The 25,772-nt window shown below is 42.0% G+C and overlaps 1 protein-coding gene across 5 annotated transcripts in view; it reads right to left on the bottom strand.

Annotated features, from left to right (window-relative positions):
* Hs6st2 (heparan sulfate 6-O-sulfotransferase 2) overlaps nt 1-21,755 on the bottom strand; it is a 285,624-nt gene extending 263,869 nt beyond the window's left edge. For 2 of the 5 annotated variants that reach the window (XM_060375387.1, XM_060375390.1), the window contains exons 1-2: nt 21,140-21,755; nt 19,833-20,351 (exon numbers count right to left, since the gene is read on the bottom strand). In XM_060375387.1, the coding sequence (XP_060231370.1) occupies nt 19,833-20,351; nt 21,140-21,561 (941 nt within the window). In that variant the 5' untranslated portion in view covers nt 21,562-21,755. Of the gene's footprint in view, nt 1-19,832; nt 20,352-20,711; nt 20,806-21,139 lie in introns of those variants that run through there. The other 3 variants (XM_060375389.1, XM_060375388.1, XM_060375391.1) reach the window with 3 other exon arrangements.
* Between the last annotated feature and the right edge of the window lie 4,017 nt (nt 21,756-25,772).

Raw genomic sequence — 25,772 nt, 5'->3', positions numbered from 1 at the left:
ACACTATGCAACTCTAGCCCCAGTGTATATATGTGTGCGCATACACACTAAAAGCCCATGAAAAACGTGTTCACACAAAAACTTGTACATAAATGTCTACAATTTTAAATTTATTTTATTACTGTTTATAATTGTGTGTGTGTTTGTGTGTTTCTGCACATGAGCACAGGTGCCTATGGAGACCATAGACACCTTATCTTCCTGGAGCTCTGTTTACAGGAGGCTATTAAGACTCCTGATCTGGGTACTGGTAACCTGAACTAGGCACCTTTGGAAAAGCAGCAAGTAAGTACTTTTAATCTCTTAGCAATCTTTCCAGCCTCTTTACAACCTCATAATTGTTTTAATTCTCTCTCCTTCCCCACCTCTGTGTGTACTTACATGCATGTATGTCCGTGTGTGTGTGTGTGTGTGTGTGTGTGTGCGCTCGCATAAAGGCATGAGTGTGCCATGGTGCATGAATGTGGAGGTCAGAGGAAAACATTCAGGAATCAGATCTCTCTTTCAATTCAGGGGTTGAATTTAGGCCATCATGTTTACATGGCAAGCACTTTGATCTTCTGACCAGAACGTTCATAAATTTTGATACAACTTAAATGTAAGTCAGACAGTGAACGGATTAACACAATGTGGTCATGCATGTAATAGACTATCATATGGTCACAAGAGTAAAATGTTTACATATGCAGCAATAAATAAATATTCAAAGTAACTTCATTGCATTCTATAGGGGAAATATCATAGAATGCAAAATATATGAAAAAAATATTTAAGATCTATCCTATGGGGCTGAAGAAATGACTCAGTGATTAAGCACAATGGCTACTCTTGCACAGGACCAAGATTCAATTCTCAGCACCCACATGATGGCTCACAACCACCTGCAACTCCAGTCCCAGGAAATCCAATACCCTCTTCTCGTCTCCTTGGGCATCAGGCACACACCAGGTGCACATAAATACATGTAGGCAAAACACCCATATGCATAAAATAATTTTTTTAAAAAAATAAATATAACAAACTACAGCATAGTTTCAAATGGAAAAAAAACCACAAAACTTTTAGGGGAAAAATCATAGGAGAAAATAAATCAATATCCAGGTGCAGGCAAAGCATTCTTACAGACATGACATTCAAAAGCATGATACAATACAGGAAGAGATGACATTATAACTTATCAAATTACTCTGTCAAAAATCAAATGAACATGAAAAAGGAAAATTATGGCCTTACACAAAATACTTAGAATAATTGAAAAAGAAATAAGAGAATGTCTAAAAACACTTCAAATTTTTAAAAAAGACAATCCAATAAGAATAAAGGCAAATAGCATAAACAGATACATCATCAACTAGGAAATGCTGACTGCTAACAAGCAAGTGAAAGGATGTTGAACATACTTACCCACTAAGAGAAAAGCAAAACCACACTGAGCTATTATTACACACCAAAAAACGTCTGAAATTGAAAAAAAAAATGGCAACACCAGCTGGTCACGGTGGCAAACACCTTTAATCCGAGCACTCAGGGAGGCAGAGGCAGGTAGATCACTGTGAGTTAGAGGCCAGCCTGGTCTACAAAGTTAGTTCAGGACACCCAAGGGCACACAGGGTAATCCTGTCTGGAAAAATGCAAAACAAAACAAAACAAAATCCTGCCAACACCAAATACTGACAAATACGAGAAGAAATGGATCACTCATACACAGCTGCTAGGCATGTGAAATGCCATGCAGTCAATCTGGAAAACAGTGTGGCGGTTTGAAACTCGAGGTGTAATCACCAGAGGAACCAGTTAGTGCATTTGTAGGAATTTATGCTAGAGACACAAAAGCCAACCGAGACCTTAACTTCTGACACTCACAATAGCTGCCACAGTTTGTATCAAATATCATTCAGTAGATGAAGGTCTACTGATAGTTCCTGAAGTGTATGCAGCCATGAGGAGTGGGGCTGAGCTATGACCGGATCTGGAAAAGGGTAGTCAGGATCACTAAAGGGCAGTATGTCACTTGGTTATGGCAACAGCTGTATTTCTTTCTCAGATTCAAGTATAGCTTCTGACATTTCATCTGAAATTCTACTGCTTCTGCCACATTTCTAACTCTTTGAAGTTTGGGAAGAATCCTCTACTCATAGGCTTTTGTTGTTGTTGTTGTTGTTGTTGTTAAGTTAAACTCGGGAAATAATCAAGAACCAAAGCAATACAGGTACCCACACCTTGGGTGTTATGGCACTCGATTTTTCTATTTTGGCAGCTGAGAGCTTCCCTCTGTTAATTAGAACATTCTGCTTCCTAGCATCAGACTCCAGCAAATTAAAAAGCTAGATTTAGTGTCACCTACTTGCTTGTTGTCATATGGAAGCAAGACCACTGTGACATTCTTAAGAACACCCATTTTGCTAGGGATGGCAGTGCACACCTGGAATCCCAGCACTGAGGGGGAGCAGAGGCAGGCGGATCTCTGTGAGTTAGAGGACAGCCTGGGCTACAAAGTTAGTCCAGGACAGCCAAGGCTCAGATCTTTTAGTTTTGGTGGTCTCTTTGTGGCCTCCTGTCCCCTCCATGTCCCTCTAATTCCACACCCTGTCTTCCTCCATAAGATTTCCTGTGCTCTGCTCAAAGTTTGACCCTGGAGTATCAGCATCTGTTTCGATCTCCTCCTAAGTGAATGCTTTCAGAGGACCCTCTATAGCAGACTCCCATCCTGATTCCTCTCTTCTACTGCTTCTGGTGTCTAGCTTGTTCGCAATTTTGAATGAGATTTAAGCATCCTCCCTAGAGTCCTCCTTAGTGTTTAGCTTCTTTAGGTTGGTAGATGGCTTTCCTGTATTATAGGGCTGATATCCGCTTATTAGTGAGTGTTTGCCATACCTGTCTCAGGGGAAAAAAAAAAAAGAACACCTAGTTCTAGCCAAAGCTGACAACTTAAGACCCTCACATCAGTCTCTGGGCACTACAACATAACCTTGCCACAACGAATAGTGCAGGCTTAATAGAAAATCAGGGCTCAGCTGGTTGTATATTCACATAGCTTGCTCAAAACCTTGAATTTGATCACCAGACTTCATAAATGGTGATGCACATACGTCTGTAATCCCAGCACTCCAAGAAGATAGGAAATTAAAGGTCATCTTCTGGTACATAGAGAGTTTGATGCCAGCCCAAAATACATGAGACTGTCTCAAAAAGAAAAAAAAAAAAAACTAAAAACATCAGGACATTCAATGGAGAGAATTGAGATTTTATTCATTCCAGTGCAACCAAATTATTTAAAGAAGGAAATTCTGACTTTCATGAATACAAATCCTGTCTGTAGCCTTTTACTCAGCTTTCAGTTGAACTCTGGGAAATTATGAGCCAGTTTTCTACAATGGCATTAGACAAGGTGCCTATGACACATGAGGCCCTCTTCGAGCTGAGTGAATCTGGCTCCACTAAATAGCTTAGCTGAGCTACATACCTTCAGATTTCCGTATAATGAAAACACATCCTTTTCTGCACAAGAGGAAATTCTGAAACCCAAAAGTATGGTATCAGTCTCATCCTAATGGATTTCATGCCATCCAGATCTCTAAGCGCCTCACTAATAATTTGTCAAAATCACCTGGAATAAACAGGTTTCACTCAAGGCTGCATGTATGCAAATTCTGGCACTTTAAATGGTGTCTGCCCTAAATGCATAAACCAAAAAGCATGGGAACAATTCAATTAGGAAAGCACAGATTTTTTTTAATTTTTTTAATTTTAATTTTAATTTTTTGCTTCACAATTTTTTCATTATATATCTCGATTGAAGCCCCCTCCGGCAACTCCCCCAGTCCCACCCTTCCTCCCACTTCCCCTCATCCTCTTCCACTAGCCAACTGGAAGGGGGAGTTTTCCACTATTGCCATCTGCCCATAGCTTGTCAAGTCTTAGCAGGACTGCCTGGATCCTCTTCCTCTGTGGCCTGGCAAGGCTGTATCTTCAGGGGCAAGTGATCAGAGAGCAGTCAGCTGAGTTGATGATAGAAGCAGCTCCTGCTCACCTCACTCAGAGAACCACAGGAGACTGAGCTGCCAATCCACCACATCTGAGCAGGGGGTCCACATCCTCTCCATGCATGGTCCTCCTTTGGTGGATCAGTCTCTGCAGGATTCCCTGGGCTCAGATCTTTTAGTTTTGGTGGTCTCTTTGTGGCCTCCTGTCCCCTCCATGTCCCTCTAATTCCACCTCCTCTCTTCCTCCATAAGACTTCCTGTGCTCTGCTCAAAGTTTGACCCTGGAGTATCAGCATCTGTTTTGATCTCCTCATAAGTGAATGCTTTCAGAGGACCCTCTATAGCAGACTCCCATCCTGATTCCTCTCTTCTACTGCTTCTGGTGTCTAGCCTGTTCTCTTTTTTGAATGAGATTTAAGCATCCTCCCTAGAGTCCTCCTTAGTGTTTAGCTTCTTTAGGTTGGTAAATGGCTCTCCTATATTATATGGCTGATATCCGCTTATTAGTGAGTGTATGCCATGCCTGTCTTTCTATTTCTGGGTTACCTCACTCAGGATGATCTCTTCTAGTTCCATCCATTTGCCTGCAAATTTCATGATCACCTTGTTTTTAATAGCTGAGTAGTATTCCATTGTGTAGATGTACCAAAATTTCTGTATAAATTCTTTCATTGAGGGACACCTAGTTTGTTTCCAGGTTCTGGCTATTACAAATAAAGCTGCTCTGAACATAGCTGAACAAATGTCCTTATTGAATGGTGGGGCATCTTTTGTGTATATGCCCAGGAGTGGGAGAGCTGGATCTTGAGGTAGTGCTATTCCCAATTTTCTGAGAAAGTGCCAGATTGATTTCCAAAATGGTTGTACAAGTTTGTACTCACACCAGCAATGGAGGAGGGTTCCCCTTTCTCCATATCCTCTCCAGCATGTGTTGTCACTTGAGTTTTTTATCTTAGACATTCTGATACATGCAAGATGGAATCTCAGAGTTGTTTTCATTTGCGTTTTTCTGATGACTAAGGAGATTGAGCATTTTGTTAAATATTTCTGTGCCATTCTATGTTCCTCTGTTGAGAATTCTCTGCTTAGCTCTGTACCCCATTTTTAATTGTATTATTTGGTTTGTTGGTGTCTAATTTCTTGAGTTCTTTATATATTCTGGATATTATCCCTCTATCAGATATCTTTATATATTCTGGATATTAGCCCTCTATCAGGGTTGGTGAAGATCCTTTCCCAACCTGTAGGCTGTCGTTTTGTTCTGATGACAGTACCCTTTGCTTTACAGAAGCTTTTCAGTTTCATGAGGTCCCATTTATTGATTGTTGATCTTAGAGCCTGTGCTGTTGGTGTTCTGTTCAGGAAATTGTCTCCTGTGCCAATGAGTTCAAGGCTCTTCCCCCACTTTATCTTCTAATAGATTTAGTGTTTCTTGTTTTTTTTTAATTTTTTGTTTGTTTTATTTTATTTTATTAATTACACTTTATTCATGTTGTATCCCCCCATAAGCCCCTCCCTCTTCCCCTCCCGATCCCACCCTCCCTCCCCTTTCTGCATGCATGCCACTCCCCAAATCCACTGATAGGGGAGGTTCTCCTCTCCTTTCTGATCTTAGTCTATCAGTTCACAACAAAAGTGGCTGCATTGTCCTCTACTGTGGCTTGGTAGGGCTGCTCCGCCCTCAGGGGGAGGTGATCAAAGAGCAGGCCAATCAGATTATGTCAGAGGCAGTCCCTCTTCCCATTACTATGTAACTCACTTGGACACTGAATTGCCATGGGCTACATCTGTGCAGGGGTTCTAGGTTATCTCTATGAATAGTCCTTGGTGTTTCTGTTTTTATGTTGAGGTCTTTGATCCACTTGGACTTGAATTTTGTGCCCCCCTCATCCAGGAACAAGGCTTTAAAAAAAAGAAAAACCTCCTCTACTTGGCCTTAAGTCACCAAACATTGTCAAACACACATCACCAGCCTATTTGGTATCTTTTTAACTTCACAAACATATAAATGAGAAAGAGATGCATATTTAATGTATACTCATATGGTGAGAAACACAGAAGCTGCCAAAAGATTTTAAAATCCTCTACTAATCTTAAAATTATCTCTCTTTTCTTTTCCTTTGCTTCTTGTTTGTCTGTTTGAGCTTAGTTAGTTAGATTGGTTTGTTTGTTTGTCTTTATTGTTTCTGGCTGTTTTTTGGGGGGGTTGTTCTTGGTTTTTTGTTTTGTTTTGTTTTTGTTTTTGCTTTCTTTCCTTCAAGGTCACAAAAGCTAACTATGGATGTTTACAAAGAGAACAATATACACTGTAATCATTTTATTCAAAAGTAAATTTTTTTCAAAATCTTGGTTCAATGTTATATTCTCAAATTTATGTGGTGTTTATACATAAAATGATTTATATGGGTTCATTGTAGTTTTTAATAAGTTAACCTTTCTTAAATAGCCTAGTGTACATCATCCAGCCTAATATTCTTCATTTCAACATTTGTGTAATGAACTAACTTGCCCTATTACAGTCTTGGAACTTACCTGAATTAATACAGTCACAAATACCACTTACACAATATTGGGGAAACAAAAAACAAACAAACAAACAAAAAAAAAAAAAACATGCATGGAGATAACCTAGAACCCCTGCACAGATATAGCCCATGGCAGCTCAGTATCTAAGAGGGTTCCCTAGTAAGGGGAACAGGGACTGTCTCTGACATGAACTCAGTGGCTAGCTCTTTGATCTCCTCCACAGAGGAAGCCAATGCAGCCAGTCCTGATGAGATCTGATTGACTAGGGTCAGATGGAAGGAGAGGAGGACCTTCCCTATCATTGGACTGGGGGAGGGGCATAGGAGAAGAAGAGGGAGGGAGGGCAGGATTGTGAGGGGATGGGAGAGGGGGCTACAGCTGGGAGACAAAGTGAATAAACTGTAATTAATAAAAATAAAATAAAAGTTAAAAAAAAAATTCTAGCCTGCTGCATAATCTTGCACTCAGCCCTGATTCTTTTGTAAGTCGGGACTAGCCCAAGGTTCCACTGGCCTTTGTGTGTATTAGGCATGGCCATTCTTCCATGCCTTCAACCTAATTTCTTTGCCATCTACACTACTAATGCCTGCCAAGGTAGTAGGCTTTTGCTCGTTTTCATGTTCATTGAATAACACCTTTTTGAAGCTGCCTCTTCAAAAGGGAAGGAATAGTCACACTTATAAGAATAGCGCTCACTTGGCTATTTCAGTAACCAAATACATTCATTTTATCTTCACGATAAGAACAGGCTCTCAAATTTATCTCTCTCTCTCTCTCTCTCTCTCTCTCTCTCTCTCTCTTTGGAGGAAAGATTCTTTATTCCACTGGCTCCTCTGCTCCCATATTACAGTAACTGACCTGGTTGAATACAGTGACCCTCTTCCCAAAACACTGGATTTACACAGACCAAATGCAGACAAACAAAACAAACAAACAAAAAAAACCAATGGTCATTTACAGATCGAGCATGACACTGCAACTGATATCCTGATACTACTAATAAAACAACAGCAACATTCAGAAGAAGCAGGATGTTTAGCTCCTTACAAATGCTCCAGAGTGTATAGCATATTTTAAGTACACATAGGGCAGAAATTATACTATAGTTAAGATCCTCATTTTCTGTAATTAAAAAAAAAAGAACTATAGCAGGGTACAGTGGCTCATGCCTTTAATCTGAGCACTCGAGTAGTCAGAGGCAGGCAGATTACTGCGAGTGCAAGGCCACCCTGGTCCAGGACAACCAATCAACCAACCAACCAAAGAAACAAACAAACAAATAAATAAAAGAAACTAGTCCTCTAACAAAATCTTTTTATTAAAATGATTTGTTTATTTTTCTTATTTTATGAATACATTGGTATTCTGCCCAAATGTATGTCTGTGTAAGAGTGTCAGGTCCCCTGGAATTATAGTTACAAACCGTTGTGCATTTTCGTGTGGGTACTGGAAATTGAACCCGGATCCTTTCAAAGAGCAGCCAGTGCTCTTAACTACTGAGCCATCTCTCCAGCCCCTAACATCACTTCTCTTTGTCCTTGCTTTTGATTTTGTTTGCTTGTTTAAGATGGGGTCTTATTATGTTGCCCAGACTAGCCCTGAAACAAACATTCCTTCATCTCAGGTTTCTGAATAGCCAGACTAAAACTGCTCTATACCATGTCCACCACAATTTTTTAAAAAGTCCCCCCCCCCCCCCGTGTTACAGTTTGAATGTTTAAGAAAAATGTTTCCTAAAGATTCATGGTCTGGAGCTTCCCAGCCAAGTGATGAACTTGGGAGGAAACAAGTCCCTGGAGGTATATCCTAGGAAGGTACTTTGTGTCCTTGCCCCCTTCCTGTCTCTGTGTGCTGCTTTGCTGGATGACATATGGTAAAGAATGTTGTTCCTCTGTTTCACAGAGGCCGAGAAAGAAAATAGAGTCATATTGCCAAGAGGTGAGATCTCTCCAACTATGTGCCTCCTTTCAGTTGTTTTTGTTAATTACTTGTTACAGTGACAAATGAAAATTCACATGACCAACACACCCTAAAGCATTATCCATTTATCCCTCTGCAAAAACCAATCTTGAAAGCATTTGAAATAAGTGAGCAGTCTGAGCATTCATTTAAGAGAAAGAAAAAAATGAATAGCAGAGCAACATTATCATCACCTTATCTTCAACGTGCATATGTGGGGTATACACACATATGAACATGGATGTGGAGACCGGAGATTAATGTCCAATATCTTCCTCAATCACCTTATAATGTTGATGTCTCTCACTGCGCCTCATGTCTCCATCTCTTTAGCACCAGAATGACAGACATGTGGGCCACATCTAGCTTTTTCCCCTGGTTCTTGGGGACCAAAATCATGTCCTCATGCTTTTACTGCAAGCACTTCATTAACTGGTCCATCTTCTGGGTTCGCTTTATTAAACTTTTTAGGGGCTGAAGAGATGGCTCAGAGGTTAATGACATGCATTGCAAGCAGGCATGGTGGTACACCTCTTTAATCCCAGCACTCAGAAGGCAGAGTCAGAAGATCTCTGTGAGGTCAAGGCCAGCCTGGTCTATATAACAACCTCTAGAACAAACAGGGTTATGGGACTACAAAAAGAAATTCTGACTCAAAATAAATTAGTTAGGGGATTAAAAATAAAGAAATAGAAAGAAAAAAAAAAGAACATGTATTGCTTGTATAGAAGATCCAAGTTCAATTCCCAGCACCCTCATTAGATAGCTCACACCTGCCTGTAACTCCAGTTCCAGGGGATCTGATACCACTAGCCTCTTGAGCACCTGCATTCATGTGTACATTAAACACACATACATACATAGAATGAGAAATAAAATAAATCTTTTTTAAACATGTTATTTGTTTACCTGAGTTTGTAAATACTACCTCTAGAGTTTATTACACAGAATATTTTCAAAGCATTCTAGAAATGCATGAGGAAAAATAGCATATATTCAGCCTGATGTAAATATGTATTAGCAGTGTGCATGTTATAGTATATTTACATATTTATATATTATATATTGAGTTTGTTTATTGTGTGGTTCAAATCCTCTGTATCTATGTAATTTTTGTTCATTTATTGATTTTTAGAAGAAATCAGTGGATTTCATAATTTCTTATTATCACCATTAAGTGTAAGTGTATGCAAGCACATATTTATCTGAAAATTGAACTAGTAATTATCTGATTTCTTTTTATGCCCAAGAACGGTTCTGCTTTAAAGTGTACTTTATTTGGTATTTGTGCGCCTACATCAGTTTCCTTCTGATTAGTGTTTGCATAAGGATTGTATCTATTGCAATCTTTCAAGTACAGTTGAATTTTGTACTTTTATCCCTTGTGATAATCTGTCTTTTTAACAGGTGAATTGGCTACCATCATAAAAGGGGCATTTTAATTACCTCTGGGTTACCTAGCTGTAACTTGATCATACATGTCAATTTTTTTTTTTTTTTTTTTTTTTTTTTTTTTTTTTTATAATTTAGGAATGGCCTTGCTGATATAGTACCTAGGCTGGTCTCAATCTCACTTGAAACCTAGATTCACCACAAAGCCACAGCAATCCTCCTGCCTTAGTCTTCCAGTGCTGGAATTACATGCACGCATGGCCACACCTAGATGCCCAAGTGGCTTTCTAAATCCCTTTGCTTTGTTCACTCCTGGAAGCTGTTAACAAAACCTCAAGAACCTCTGTGAGAATGAGAGCTCTACTAACCATTTGTCCTTTTTACTAGTAGTAATGCTGCAGCTCTCCTGGGAGGAAAGAAGATACTCTAAGGAAGACTCTTCTTTTCCTTCCTTTGGGATCAGAGTACTGAAACAATAGACCCCAAAGAATTTAAACTTCCCCCAGTGAAGTTTATGCTCAAATCAGAAGAGGAACTTGTTACGCATGAAGAGATTGGTACAGTTCTGACATCCCAGCAGGCACCCTTGTATAACAGACCCAAGCAGGGACAATGGTGTATAAGGGACATGGAGCCCCGCCTCTTGACAAGGACTGCTTCATTATGCATACCTCTTGTCCTCTATTTAAGCCTAAAAAAAAATGTCAGTACACTGAGTATGGGCGATGAGGATCACCTGACCCACTTTATTTGTTCCGCTTGACAATTTGACCACACCATGATGCATAAATCTCCTTCTGTTTTTCACTATCATCTTTTTAAATGACATCCCGAGGATGAGGCTAGTTTGCTGGAGTTGACCAAACCCAGTCTTTGACCCTAAACATTCCAATAACAATAGAGAAAAGTCAATTAATGCACAAGATGGTGCACACAAGACTAATCCATTTGATATAAGTCAATACACTGCATAGTTCAATTGCTCTGTGCTTCCACAGACAAGTATATGGAAGCTATTCACCAGGACTAAATTCGTCACAAGCAACAGCCCAGTTCTCTCAGGCTCAGTAGGGCATCTCTGCTAGCAAAATTTAAGAAGCAATCAAACTGAAAAAGAAATCTTTGCAGACACTTACATTGTGGAAGCGCACAATTCTTGACAATTTAGAGTAAATGAAGTGCAAATTACTCTCTTATAACTCAGAATTGAAGCTTAAATTGTCAATGAAAAAACCCCACAGTTTAATCAGGAAAATACATTTATTGGTAATTCCCATGAGCTCACATTTGATGTATTTATATCACGGGATAACAAGTTCAAAACTATTGCTAAGTTATAAGTAAGAAACTTATGGAGAATTTTCATGCATTGAATTTTATTTTGAATCTGCATGTATGCCTATATTTGAATATTTATAATATTCCAGAAAAAGCACAGTGGAATGTGCAAGGCAGATTTATTTAGTGCACTGCTCTGAAATGTGTCAAAGTCTTCAACACTGTTCTAGGAGGCAAAATGGCAGAAGTAACAAATGGGTGCAATAAGACCAATTGAATAATATGCACAGCCCAAGACCTACTAGAGCAAGAAAAGCTCTCTTGCCAATAAATATTTTACTGAAGTTCAGACAAATGTTTCCCTAAGCTTACAATGGCATTGTTTTACATGGCATGTACCATTAAGTGGATTATTCATTATCCTTTAATGGAAAGAGGGAAATTCCCATTCATGCTTTTCTTTCTAAACTCAATCACTAAATATCTCATTTTCTGTTATGGAATGTCAATATTAGCTTTTCAACCATAAATGACATTGTTTATACTGTCAGAATAACTTCTACATTAGGCATAGTTTCGGTGGAGGTTCAACAATTAGAGTATGCACCTTGCTATAATGTATAAAGAGCTGGCCCACAGACATCAAGCATAACTGCGAAATAAAGTGTTCTAATGGTCTTCATTTATGAGTGTACTTAAGCTCTTATGCAGTGAACCTGCTCTAAGAAGTCTGTCCATCAATAGACTCTTCTTTCCTGAATGAAAGCAACGCGTGCACTAACTGATGGCAGTTCTCACTGATGTTTAAAATCACAACGCTTAACCAACCTCAAGGCTGCTCTTCTTCCTACACAATCGGCTCACTTAGAATCCCATGAAGGCCAACATTCTAAGTCATTTTGAAGAGCCATGGTCAAGCAAAATTAAACCTTCTAATTCCGATTGTGGACAAGTATTAGCTGACTGTTTTCTTGAGTCTTTCAGTGAAAAAGAAATAATAGCATTTGACCTAGATATTTCTGTGCTGTGCTGGTATAGAATTCCAGGGAATGTCAGAAATAAATTAGCCAATTAGGAAAAAAAAAATCAGCACCCAGTGCTGGACTAATCAGACTTACCACCTCTGCCTTTCAGTGGGAGGGTTGACTGGACTGAAGCCACTCTCCTCATTAAGGGCTACCAGGAAATCAAAGGCTAATGAAACAACCACAGATAGTCTTTAGGGAACAAAGTTTAGACACAAGTACATTTATCACAGCCATAGAAAATCCTGTCTTAAAAAATTAGTATTCACTTTATTTTTAATGATTTAATAATTATTATATGTACAGTGTTCTGTCTGCATGTACACCTGAACGCCAGCAGAGGGCACCAGATCTCATCATAGATGGTTATCAGCCACTGTGTGGTTGCTGGGAATTGAACTCAGGACCTCTGGAAGAGCAGACCAATGCTCATAATCTCTGAGACATCTCTCCAACTCCTACTTTTTTTTTTTTTTTTTTTTTTGATACAGGGTCTCAGCATATAACTCCAGCTGACTCAGAAATCACAACCTAGGCAAGTCTGGCCTTATATTCACTGGGGTTTACCTGCCTTTGCCTCTGGAACACTTGGTTTAAAGGTGTGCGCTACCAGCCCAACTATGTTTACTTTTATTATCAAAGTGATATATACTTTTGAATGAAATTCCAAATCCTCAGGATATCAGAAAAAGAAAAACAAATCACTTCCATATTTTTTAAGACCCTGGTGTGTCTTTTCCCTGTCTATACTCTCTACTACTTAGATATAGTAGAGATAGAAAGATTTTCTATCCCCTCTCCCATTCCTCCTCTGCTAAAACAAGCAAAGAAAGAAAAACAGTTTTAGCCTTACTGGTTCCATAATTCTATGGGATCTTGCTTAGTACTGAGTCAGTAGCATTTTCCTTATTTTATAACAGGCCATTTACATTGTTTTGCAACAATAACGCTCCAAGTGAATTTCCTGACGTTCTTGAAGCATTTTCTTCTATGTGGAGTTCCTGTTCCCATTGTTTCAGCTCTTCACACATTACACCACAATTTCTCTGAGACTGTGCACAACACCTTGTTCTTCCCTCTACTTCCATGGCTCCTCTAATGATTTTAATTAATTAGTTCTTGTAATTCTTTCCCAACTACAGAGGCAAGGACAGTCTACCTGGCACATCACAGTGTCTACAGCATAAAGATATAGTGTTGATAGCAAGTACTCAATGAAAATTTATTAAATAGATAAATAAATAAATGAGCAAATAAATGAAAAACTTATGTAGAGAATTTTTTTTTCAGTAAAACCCCAATCCTAGGAAGTAACTTATTGGCTAAAGAAAAAAAAAAAAAAACCTTTGAGTTCCTGTGGATTGAACCCTGGACCTTGCATGTCCTAGCCAAGCACTCTACCGCTCAGAAGTTAATATACGTTTAATGTCCTATGTTTACATTTATCTAATTTATTCCCCCCCAAAAGTCTAAATTTATGCTCCCAAAAACAATTTATAAAAATTATACTACACATCCTTGTTTTTGAATTGGGGTTAATTACAGAATAAAAATAAAGTTGTCCTAAGTTTAAATTCTTATATTTGCATTTTTTAGTACCAGTGAGACTAAGCTTTTGTTTTTGTTTTTGTTTTTTTTTTTTTTGTTTTTTTTTTTTTCTTTTCATGTCTGCAAACTAGTCCTGGGCCTCATGTCCTAAACTGTCTGGACATGCCCTTTGTTTCTCTAATCAATTCATAGGGTTTCTTTGTTCAGAAAAGAGTTCAGCCTTTTGTCTGTTGTAATTGTTGCACATATTTTCATGAGTTTGACTTATGACTTTTCATTTTGGCTTTTTCTCTCTTTTGACAGATGAACATTCTCATTTTTACGTAATCATAACTGTCTATCTTTTACTTTATTCAAACTTCCTTTTTTGGCTAAGAGTTCCCTGTGTGAATCACAGCTATCATTTAAATAATAATGCCAACTGTGAATTCAAATGAACTGGGTTCACATATTCCCACATACACCACCAAGCTTTAACCAGGGCCAGAGCTCCAGTTCCCATCTCCTTACAAACCCTGCACACTAGGAGTCCAAGCACTGGGTCACTGTGCCTTAACAGTCTGTTTTAATCTATGATGCTTCCGTTTGCTAACCAGAAGTCAAAGAGGTGCCTTTAAATGAACTTCAAATGCCTTTATTTACTTTTGTGCTTTTAATACTCTTCCATTTAAGATCTCATACTTAGATGGGTTCATACTGCCAAGAAGATGCCATGACTAGCACAGTGCCTCCTTTCTCCTAAATAGAACCTCACTGGCTTTCTCAGACGGGCCTCTTCTTTTTCTGCCTGTCTTTTATACTTTACAAAGGAGTGAAAATATCTTGAAAGATATCTTGCTTAAATCTCCCATTTTACAGAGAAGACATTTCAGGCCAGGAAGATGAAAGGATCTCCCCAGGTCATGAAGTGCCCCCTCAACCTTCTTATCTATACTATGTATTTCTACACTTAACATGGCAACCTTCAGGGGCTTTAGGCTGAAGAGGGTGACCTGGGCTTTCTTGACATTGGTGTGATTCTCATCTCGTCAATGGCTGGCACAGTAACAGGGCCATGATTATTAATTCTCCTGGTTTGTAGATTAAAATCTATATTATCACAAAACAGATGAAAGGGTCTCTGTTTTTCATATATTCTGATAAATGTTTGACATTTTAAAGGCATTATTGATTTTCAGATACTTTTCCAAACAAAGCACATCTTCTTTATTAGGTATCTAAAGTAGCAAATTGTTCACTTCTACTGTCAGCTTTACAAGAGCATGTCTTCCCTGGAACAAAATGGACAGTTTCATAAAAAAAAATTTTTTTTTTGATGAATGACAGTGGGGAAAGAGTATTCTTTAATGTCACTTACTATCATCTCAATTGACTACTGATACTCATAGAAAACAACCTTTAGTATTTTAATTGCCACATCATGGCAGCAACCTTAGACTATCAACAGAAGTTAACTCAGAGTAACATTTTTTACATGGGTGTCCCTCTGAGGATTAAATAGTCCGTTTACCATCCATACAAAGATACTAACAAATACTACTAGTACACTACATATGCTGTTATTCTTTCTCATTTATGTTTTCTTCCACTACCACTATCCATCATTCTATTCTTTATTAGGGTGTGAATACAAATTTTCCTGCATAGGTCCAATTTTTCAATGCCAGGTTCCCAGCTGGTGGCACTATTTTGGGAAGTGATAGAAACATTAGGAGATGGGGCCTAGCTAGAGAAAAGGGGTCACTGAGGACAGATCCTTAGGGATACCTTACTCCTTCTTGCTTTTCTGCTTCCTGTCTTCTATTAGGTGAGAATAACCCTCTGCTACCTCTTCCTGTTGCCTTGATATTCTACCCAAGCACATGGAATCAAGAAGCCGTGAACTAAACCCTCTGAAATGGTGCACAAAGAAATCTTTCCTCCTCTTAAGTTGCTTCCGTTGGATATTTGATATCAGTGACTATACACAACACAAAAGCTCTTGCCAATGGACAACTAACCAAAGGCATTGAGGCTGAAGAAGTGGTTCAAATATTACAGGCATAGCGTTCTCCTCCAGAGGACCCAGGTTAGATTCCCAGCACACACGTGGTTCACAACCATCTGTAACTCCAGTCTCAGAAGACTCAATGCTCTCTTTAAGTCCCTGAGAGCATCAGACATGTACATTGTACACAGATATTCATGAAGAAAAAAAAATACCAAACACATGAAATCTTTTAAAAAGAATAAAGACATCCTCAACTAACTGAAGGTGAGAGACAAATGGAGCACAGCCTGGACCACAGGGGTAGCATTGCCTGCTGTAAAAATTCACTCACTCCCTGTCTCATATTGCACTACATGCCATTCTCTTGCCTCGCTGCAAAACCAATAATGAGAACAAGTGCAAGTAAAGACATGCGTAAGATGAGCAGGCACATAAACTCTATTCTAATGTTTTTAAAAATAAAGACACCATTTTAAAAGAAATATGTAGAAAGCTCTTACCATATTTGTAAATGAATGGCTGAGCCCCCAAACAGAAAGCTTTTCTACATCTAAACAAAAATATTTTAGCCCTTTCCTATCAGCAATATGCTACCAGATTTTAATGTTATCCTTATGGGTGGCTACTAAAATTGTAGAGATGTTAAAATCTAAAAAGTAGAAGATATGTTAATTGTGACACTTTCATAGCCATGGGCCTTGAGCCCAGACATATTCCATGGGCACGTGCTAGCGGCCTACCAAATGAAGAACAGGGTTTGTGCACCTTGTCAGTTTTGAATTCCTCCCACAGACCAAGTGGCACACTAGAGTTGGCTATAAATGCAGGAAGTTTGAGGCTGGAAAAAGCCTGTAGAATTGGGGAATGTGGACAGCTGGTGTGCAACAATGTTTTGATACATTTTTAAAAATGGTCATACAAATTCTACAACGAGCAGAACTCTTTTCCGACCTCAGGCAACATACTGGCAAACAGATGGACGAAAGGCAGCTTCTATTTTTTTTTTCTTTTTAGAAAATATTAGTCTCATCAACAACTTGAGCTTTTCTCAGGCTGTCTCTAGCTCCTTCTCTTCCCTCTCTCGTTTGCTCACCCCAGACAACATGATCAGTCCTTCCTATTCAACAACGTATTATTCCATATCACCTAAGCACTTTACCATCCGAACAAGCATGAAACCATTTCAGATGGTACACTGAAGGGGTTAGGGACCTCTTGCTAACCCTCATGTGGGTTGAAAGGCTCACGCTCAGAAGGTGGCCACTTCTGGCACCCACGAATCATACCTCCATTCTAGTCTCATCCTGTTTAGCTTTACAAAAATTTCCAACATAAAAAAAGGCACACAAAAATCTATCCCCAAGACCTACTGCTGAGAGTAAGGCTTCCTTGGAACAAAAATCCATTCTTCTTGGATCAGGCTGTCAACGGTGGCCCAACCATTCCTTTAAAGCTACAAGTGTAAAATGGCTGATAACAGTAATAATGGAGGTGAAAGTGACACCAGGCAACATTTATAATCACTAGTAGGAAATACCTCCTTTTGTTTGGGTCAAACTATTCATCAAAATATAGTCAACATATCAAAGTCAGACAGAACTGGTGTCAGATTTATTCTGTGTCACTGAAGACCTCAATGACCTTGAAGAAGTCATTCAGCCTCTTTGGATTTCACTGTCTTCTGATAAAGGGGAATATTCTTGTCCTGTCTGCATTCTTCCAAAAGATAGTACATGCTCCCATAGAAATAAGAGGACAATTTGAAAGCTCATTACAAAATAGAATGTTCTCTCCACACAGGCTGCTCTCCTAGGAAGTTCAAAGGTTTATTTTGTAATCCTGAGACCTTTATCTCACCTCAGGAATACTAGCCATGCAGTTGCCTCAACTACTAAATTTTCATCTCCCATGTGCAATCACACGTGATGCATTCATATTATCAGAGCTCATCCTGCAAGCAGGGATCTTTCAACATTCTGGAAAATTCTGGATACCTCAGGGTATAATGGAATAATTCTGGAGATGGGTAGAAAAAAGTGAAATAATAAAGATGCCCTTGAGGTGGTATTTTATTTCTTTAGGAAATTTTACTTCATTTTTATAAATACTGTATAATCAACTGACTTTTCCAAATGTGATTCTTCTTTGATTGGACTAGATGCACTGTGTTATCACCCTTTTATTGCACAACAAAATTACATTGCATTATAATTTTGCTTCATCTGGGGACAATCCAAGAGGCTTCAATGGGTCCTGCTTACCTTACAGATTACATCTGAAGAAACCTGTCAAAGGACAATGCCTACTAAGTAGATAATTCAGACCACACTAATATTACATTTACAGATATCACATTCTGACTTACAAGCTCAAAAGAAATGATAAAGTCACACATGCCATACATAACACTTGACAAAGCTATAGCTTCTATGGCAGGCAAGCCTTCTCTTTTACTTCCACACCACTGTTATGGAAGTCTGTTTCTGCCCTAAACATTGTTTTGATCACCATCCCTTAGTATACCTACAAGCTAGCTACCATAAGAGGATCTTTTACAGTATTGTCAGATCTGAGAACACTTTCTTAAACACCACAGTGCTGCTGTGACAATGACTTACACAATTTTTGCCATGAACTGAGACTCAGCCATCCTGTAGCCAAGGTTCTCTTGGAACAGGAAAACAAATCTGGTAGTGTAAAAAGGAAATGAAAGTACAAAGAATTTTGCCAAGACTATGGTCTTTCAGAAAAGCCACTGTAAACTGAAGTTGTGACCAGAAAATCGGGGGTTTCCTTTGCTGAAGCTAGACAGAAGAAGCTACACAGTTTATCCTTGACAGTCACCTGCAAAATACCATTTTAGCCAAGAAACCTGAGTGAGCATGGGATATGAAAGGCAAGAAGGGTCCAAGTCTCAGCAGCACCCTTGAGAGCCTGTGAAGTCACAAAATGGGCAAAGTAAGACACATATGACCATGGCCTTGTCGGCAGAAGATCCCAATTTCACTCCCTGCAACCAAACCCATTCATAGACCCACTTCCCCAGCCCAGTTTTGTTTTCAAGATCTCAGCAAAACAACAGCCCTAGTTGGATTTTACTCCAAAGAAGCTCCTTTTGTCCACTTCACAGCATCCCATGACCTCCAGAAACTGGCCATAGCAGCTGGAGGGAAGAAAATGCCCTGGTGGCTACAGATTATCCATGAATCAGCTTTTTCTGCATCATTCCCAGTGGCCCAGAACCTGAGCTCTGGAATTTCTGAGCCTCAGACAAAGCTGCTAGCACTTCTGAGGCTTCTGAGCCCTAGGTGGGGTCCAAAGCAACTTTCCAGCTAGTCACTGAGCAGGCAAGGTGCCCCTTATATTCGAAAAGTACTATGGACATTTTGAATATGAGCAGTAGTGAGGGGCACAAGATGAGAACTAGAAGCTCTCCCTCCCTGAGTGTCAGGAAACAGAATGATACCCACTCTCCAGGGAAAAGTGGGGCCTGAGGTTGAGAGGCAGTAGAAGTTAGGGAAAGAAGAAATAAACAGAAAGGTGAGAAAGAGAGAAGAAAAGTGGAAAGGGAGACGGACAATAGACAAGAGAAAGACCAGAAAAAAAAAAAAAAAGAAGGAAGGCATAACCAACAGCAAACAAAATGGGAAGAGACTTTTCCACTAGAGAACGTCAGAAACTAAAAGGGGAAAGAAAATGCTGGAGCAGGAAGAGGGGAGGGAATAAAAGCAGCGGGCTTTGGAATCAGGTGCAAAGGAGAGAAGAGGGTGGGCCCAGAGACTCTGCATGGGAAACACAATTCTTTAGCGCTTTCAAGTGCTCAGAGGGTAGTGCCCAGTCCCAGCTGCTGCTGGGGGACTTCACAGGCAGCCAGGCCGCTTTGCCCACACTCAAGTCCAACCACCAAGCAGGCCAACCTTCTGATGGGCAGAAAGGCTCTCCTGGGCTGGAGCCCAAATTCTTCTTGTAATGCACCACAGCATTACAGAAATAGGCAGAGACTCAACCCTCAGGGCGCTAAGGTGTGCACAGGGTCCACAGCAACTGCAGACAACTCCTGCCCCTGGTTCAGGGAGGCCCAGGTCAGTGACCGCACCTAGGGGACCCTCTGAGATGTAGTCAAAGACTCACCTGGAAGGTCTCAGCCTGGCGTCGCGCTTGCCATCCACCATTGCGGGCACGCAGCTGGTGAGCTCGGTCCAGTCGGCATGCAGCCCACAGCTCCAGCCAGTGGAGAACCTGGAGAAGAGCCAGGTCTCCCTCTTACCCGGCCGGTGGCAAGTGCATTTCTTCTGCCCCACGCGGCACTCACATGGCTGCTCCAGCTGGATGTTGCGCACCAGGTGACGGCCAAAAGTGGTGCCCCCAGTCTTCTGGATGTGCAAGAACACAATCAGGTCATCGCCGTTGATGTCGAAGTCTACCTTGCGCAGGAGATCAGCACGGCTGAAATTGTAGCGGGGCACAAACCTAGCGGAGCTCTCATCCTCCGACCGGTACGGATCCGGCACCGGGGAGCTGAACGCCTGCAGGCGGAGGAGCTGGCATTCTGTGCCGGGGCACACGTATTGGAGGACGATCACGGCAAATAGGAACAGCATCACCAAAGCCAGCAGCAGCTTGTTGGATTTCTCATCCATGTTCCCGACGCTGGGGGAAACCCAAGTTCGTTACGTCAATCCCGCAGCTTGGCCCGCGCTCGCCTCGCTCCCGCACTGCCCCCTCCCCGTGGCGCCACCGTTGTGCCCCTTTCCACTCCCGTCCTTACGGAGTACTCCACTAAGGCGGCGGCGGCGCCCTTCCCCGCTTCCTTCCTTCCCGGCAGGCTCAGCGCTGTGGCTTCTGCCGCAACCCCCCTCACCCCGACTCCATCCCGCTGGCGGTCGGCCGCCTCCCCCGCGGAAAAACCCTATGTCCCATCTGCGGAGTCTCGGTTCCCGCAGGATCCGTCCTGTCCTGGTCTCCCTAACTCACAACCACCCTACCCTGCACCGGGTGCCTCCCGCTCACCTCTCTCCTCTTCCCGTCCCCATCCCGCTTGGCCCACGCGACTCTCCGGGGCTCGGGACCCCTGTCCTACCCGCGTGCATGAGCCGCAGACCCTAAACGCGGGCTCCTTTGGCGCCTGTCCAGTTGACTACCGGGTGCCCTCTAGAAGTGAGCTGGAGCTTAGGGGTTCCCCTGGGGGAAAGGGAAGGAGCCCACGGGCTGCTGGACTTTGCAAACAGAAGCCGCGCAGCCCTTTCCCGCGAACAGCGTGAAGGGAGCCACATCGCGGACAGTTGCCTACTCAACCGGTCCCAAGTCCCCCAGCCCGGCCACCACCGTCTCACTGGAACTTTAAGCTTTTCCCTCCGCTCCCAGCTGCCTTCCCTTCTCCCACCGCCCCTGCTAGCCCAGGACCCAGAACGAGAGCCTTACTTTCACCCACAATGTACCTGGCCAAGGGACCGAAGATCTTGGAGAAGATCGCGCTGAGCACGTGCTTGACTGAGTGGCCCACGGCTGCCAGGCCCCGAGTGAGCACGGCCCGGCAGAGGGAGCCCAGGTCCCAGCGTCGCCTGAGGTCGTGCATCCGCCTGCGGCGGCCTCGAGACAGCAGCGCTAAGAACAGGGCGCGCAAGGCTCCCGCCAAGGAAGAAAATGCCTTTGGGGGCTTGTCCTGGAGCGGCGGGCAGTTGAATCCCCGAGACACACCCCTAGGAGGGCCGGCAAGGACTGGGGCGGCGACCCGCCCTGGCCAGCTTGCTGCCAATTCAGCCTCTACTCTGGAATGCCGGCGGGGACAGGTGGTGCGGGCTCCTTGCTCTGGTTGCAGTGGCGGCCGGAGCTCCCGGGCTGCAAACGCAGACAGTGCCATTTCCTCCCTTCAGGCAACTCAGGGTACTAAGGATCAGGAGCGAGCTTGAATTTATATAATAATGCCTCGCACCCAAGAGTCCCAGCCACTTCACAAGCAAAAGACGTGGGTTTTCTCCTGTGTGGGAGAACGGAGGTCACTGCAGAGAGCGCATCACTCCACTTTGGCTCCTAATCTCATCCTCTCTTAAAATAGCAAAGGCGCAAATTGGACCCTTTTCCCTCTCTCTTTGCCAATTTCCATTCTGCAACGGAAGAGGGAGTATTTTCTGAAAAGGTAAGTCAGCATGGAAATAAAGCATGACTGAAGCTTACATGGGGGATTTTGAGCATTTTCCAACTACACTCGCTCTTATTCCTCTCCCCTTGCTGAATCCCCTGCACCAAGCCCACTTCCTGCAAAAAGATTTCACTCACTACCATTTATTGAATGAATGAATGAATGAATGAATGAATGAATATATAGTGACACACAATTTTAGAGTAAGACCATCTTACCCGAGGTGTTGTGACGTATGAAGAAACTGAAGCCTAGAGAAAATTAGATATATACCCAAGGTCACACAGCACGGCACCAGGATTTATTCTCAGAAACCTAGGCACTATCCAACCTTTTCACTCTCTCTCTTTTTTTTCATAATTAGAATGTCTCTTAATAAATACATATGTGTTTATTATTAAACACAGGTATCTAAAAGGCTCTTTTCAGCTGGGCAAACAGGGATTCGGGGATTTAAGAATGCATATTCCTTCCGAATAAGGTCCCTGACAACTTGGGACTCAGATGTTCCCTATGTGAGGAATAGGAGAATTCGCAGCGCATGAACACACAGGAGTTTCCATTCTTGAGCGTGCACTCCCAGCCCAAGTGATGCAAACAAACAAACAAACAAACAAACAAAAAACACTGTGGGTTAGCAGCAGCAACGTTTCAAAGTAATACCACTGGCTTTGGGGGTCACTGGAAGAGGATGCTGGAAGCTGAATGCTAGTATAGGGATATTTCTCTCTCCAGAACCTTATCTCCCTTGCTGAGCTCTGGATGGTGAAACAGCATGCAGAGTACTGATCCAGGAGTCCTTGGAAATTTTCCACGTCTTTACAGAAACTGTGGCGTGATAAATAGCTTGCCCCTCCTGCTGCTCAGTTTCCTTTTCTGTCACATAAGACTAATAATAATTGCCTCCACATTAACCAAGAAGGCTGACGTGACGATGCAATGTGGAAACCTGGCAGCTCCAAATACCAGGTGTTGCTTCCCTGCAACCCTTGCCTACCTGTGTCACAAATGAGTCTGAGGCTAGTTGAATCAAGAAGGAAGGGGTCCTTATCAGGTCGTTTTACAGCTGTGGCCCTGCCCTTCTATTCAGAACCCCCAGTCCCGGCTGTACTTAAGGGATTCTTTGTCTAGCTGATGCAGGTTTCCAGAGTAGTGTATCTCTTGCATTCTTGGAAATCCCGCATTGGTGGCATTCTTGCACCTCTGACCCTGAACTCCAGGAGCAAAGCTGTATAAAAGAACTGGATGCTTCAGTACAAAAGATCGACCTCAGTCCCCCCAAAAGCTCCCCTGCGTCTGCTCTGACTACGGAGTAGGAGCTATTCCCCACCGAGGGCAGGTAAGCATGTAAACCCTGAAGCTACAGGGATTATTATGTTTATGGCTACCCACACAGTGGCCTCTTTGGCTACAGTAAGTAGCTCCCGTCATGATAGAATATAAAGTTCCCACTGTCACCATGGCACCATTCTAACGACATCCAGCACATCCCTAAGACAATACTTTCTGAAACTGGTGGTTCCCACATTCGAGTCCTCGGCTACCCATTATGGAATTTCTGTTTAAGAAGGATGAACAGGGATTGGAACGTGGGAAAGAAAATTACCTTGGGTGGCAGGTAGAGGGAGGTGGTGAGCAACACCCAGGAAAATCAGGATTTCCTCAAAGTGTAAAAGAGAAACCTGTGTACAGATATAAAGACCCATGCGCAAACAGCCAAGCACATTCACAATGTATTACAGGAAGGGCTGGTCAGGTTTGTCTCTACAGAGCCAAAGGAAGTAAACTGCAATTATTGAGATACAGTACTCTACTAACATGCCAATGTAAATATATACAATTCAGTGGAGAAGATTTCCATTTGCAAGTTTTTCCTTGCCACCACCTTCATGTTTGTGAGACAATGATACATGGGGGTCAGGCAGATGGCACTCGCTGACAAGCCTGACTAAGTTCAATCCCTGGGACCCACACACATGGTGAAAGAAGAGAACCAGTTATCTCAAATTGCCATCTCACCTCCACACAAACAGAATAGCACGCGCGCGCACACACACACACACACACACACACACACACACACACTGCACACGCACAGGAACACACAGGACGAAATAAAATACTAGCCCAGCATAGTGCTGCATGCCTGTAATCCCAACACTTGGTAAGCAGAAGCAGGCAGATCTTTGTGAGTGTGAGGCCAGTCTGGTCTACAAAGTGAGTCCAGGACAGCCAACGTTACATAGAGAAACCCTGTCTTTAAAAAGTAAATACTGAATTTGAGTCCAACCTGAGGTGCAAGAGTCTCTGTCTCAAAAAAGAGAGAGAAAGAACTTAATAGCACACACACACAAAATCTCTAAATGTGAAATGTGTATTCTTTTGAGATTTGTTCTCATTATGTAGCCCTGGAAAGCTTAAAACTTCCTATGTAGACTAGGCTGGTCTCGAATTCATAGAGATCTTCCTGCTTCTTCCTCTTGAGTGCTGGGATTAAAGGTCTGGGTCCCCACACCTAGCTCATAATGTTTTAAGCAACTTTATCATTTTTGTCTTAGACAACATTCATGGCTATTCTCAGCAGGCTGCCTGCAGACTGCAGGTTAGACACACAAAAGCATTTCTTCCAGAAAGATATTAAGACAGGAGGCAAAGAGCAAGAGAACAGGCTAAATTGTAAGGTTTTTGTTTTTTCCCATCTCATTGGAGCAACTTTAGTTGCAGTGGGTATGACCACTTAGAAGATTCAGTACTTGGAAGGTAAAGAGGACAGCGCAGTCTGAGCAGAGCCTCTGGTTGATTCCACAATGTGGTGAGGTTTTCAGCATTTTTCACAGAACTGTCCTTTAATAATTGTCAACAAAAAGGTTGATGATTCAGAGAGCGCAGAGGTCAGCCTGGCTTGTATACTATGCAGACAACGGGAAGCCCTTCACTGGGTGCTAGAGCCTGAGAAGACAACAGGCAGGCAGCCCTGGCAAGAGTCCTTTGTTAGAAGCAGGAGACCCACTGAGAAGGCCAGATTCTTTTGTCACAGAACAAAGGAGTGGACTAGGGACACGTGGATAGTGACAGAAATAGTGACAGACCACTAAGAAAGACAATGGCACTCTTGAGAATGGAAGTGGGATAGAGGGCAAGGAGAGATCCCAGGCTCAAAAATCCCAGGTCTCCCCACAATGACCCCTTCTAGGTCACTATCACTTTTTCCCACACTTGCAAATTGCAGGTTGCTCTGCTCAAGTACCAACAGCCCAGGTGGGAAGAGGTTAGGCTCCTTCAGCCACCCGCTTTTTTCATATGTAATCCTGATGCCTCTGAGTCCTCTCTGCCCTACTTTCCTACCACCTCATGACTAGGATAGGATGCTAAGAACACCTAGTAGGCCAGGGAAACCACTTCCTCACTGGCTTTTTTTTTTTTGTCCTCCGTGCTTAAGACAGCAAGGTTAATGAGATTCAAAGAACGCTTTCCTGATCTAATAATGCCAAGACCAAGGTTACTTGTCTGCTTCAAGAACCAAAATGCCACAGGCAGTGTAAGAAAGTTGGATTCCTTGTCCTCAGAATGAAATTCTATAGCATCCTGTGGCATTAGCAGCTCAGGATCACAGCAGCTACATTTGTTCTGGGCTGGCAATACACTAGCAACAGCAGGGTCTCTGTTCAAATTAGAATAGAAATAGTGAAAACAATATTAAAGAGAGTGTGTACCATTTACTATAAAGCGTAGAACAATATGTTTTCCCCTCATCCTGAGTATTCACTTCAACCCCGTTTATCCAGCTGTTATAATTTTTTGAAAACGCTCATATTTTCAATAATAAGCAATTCTGATCACAAAGACTGAAAGCATGCAAATGGTAGAGCCAATTCATTTCTGTGTTTATGTGTCTCTCCAAACTGAATGAACAGCAAGCAGTACTTAATGAA

This window comes from Meriones unguiculatus, chromosome X (assembly GCF_030254825.1).
Source record: "Meriones unguiculatus strain TT.TT164.6M chromosome X, Bangor_MerUng_6.1, whole genome shotgun sequence".
Taxonomy (NCBI): domain Eukaryota; kingdom Metazoa; phylum Chordata; class Mammalia; order Rodentia; family Muridae; genus Meriones; species Meriones unguiculatus.
This window is presented reverse-complemented; position numbering and strand designations above follow the sequence as displayed.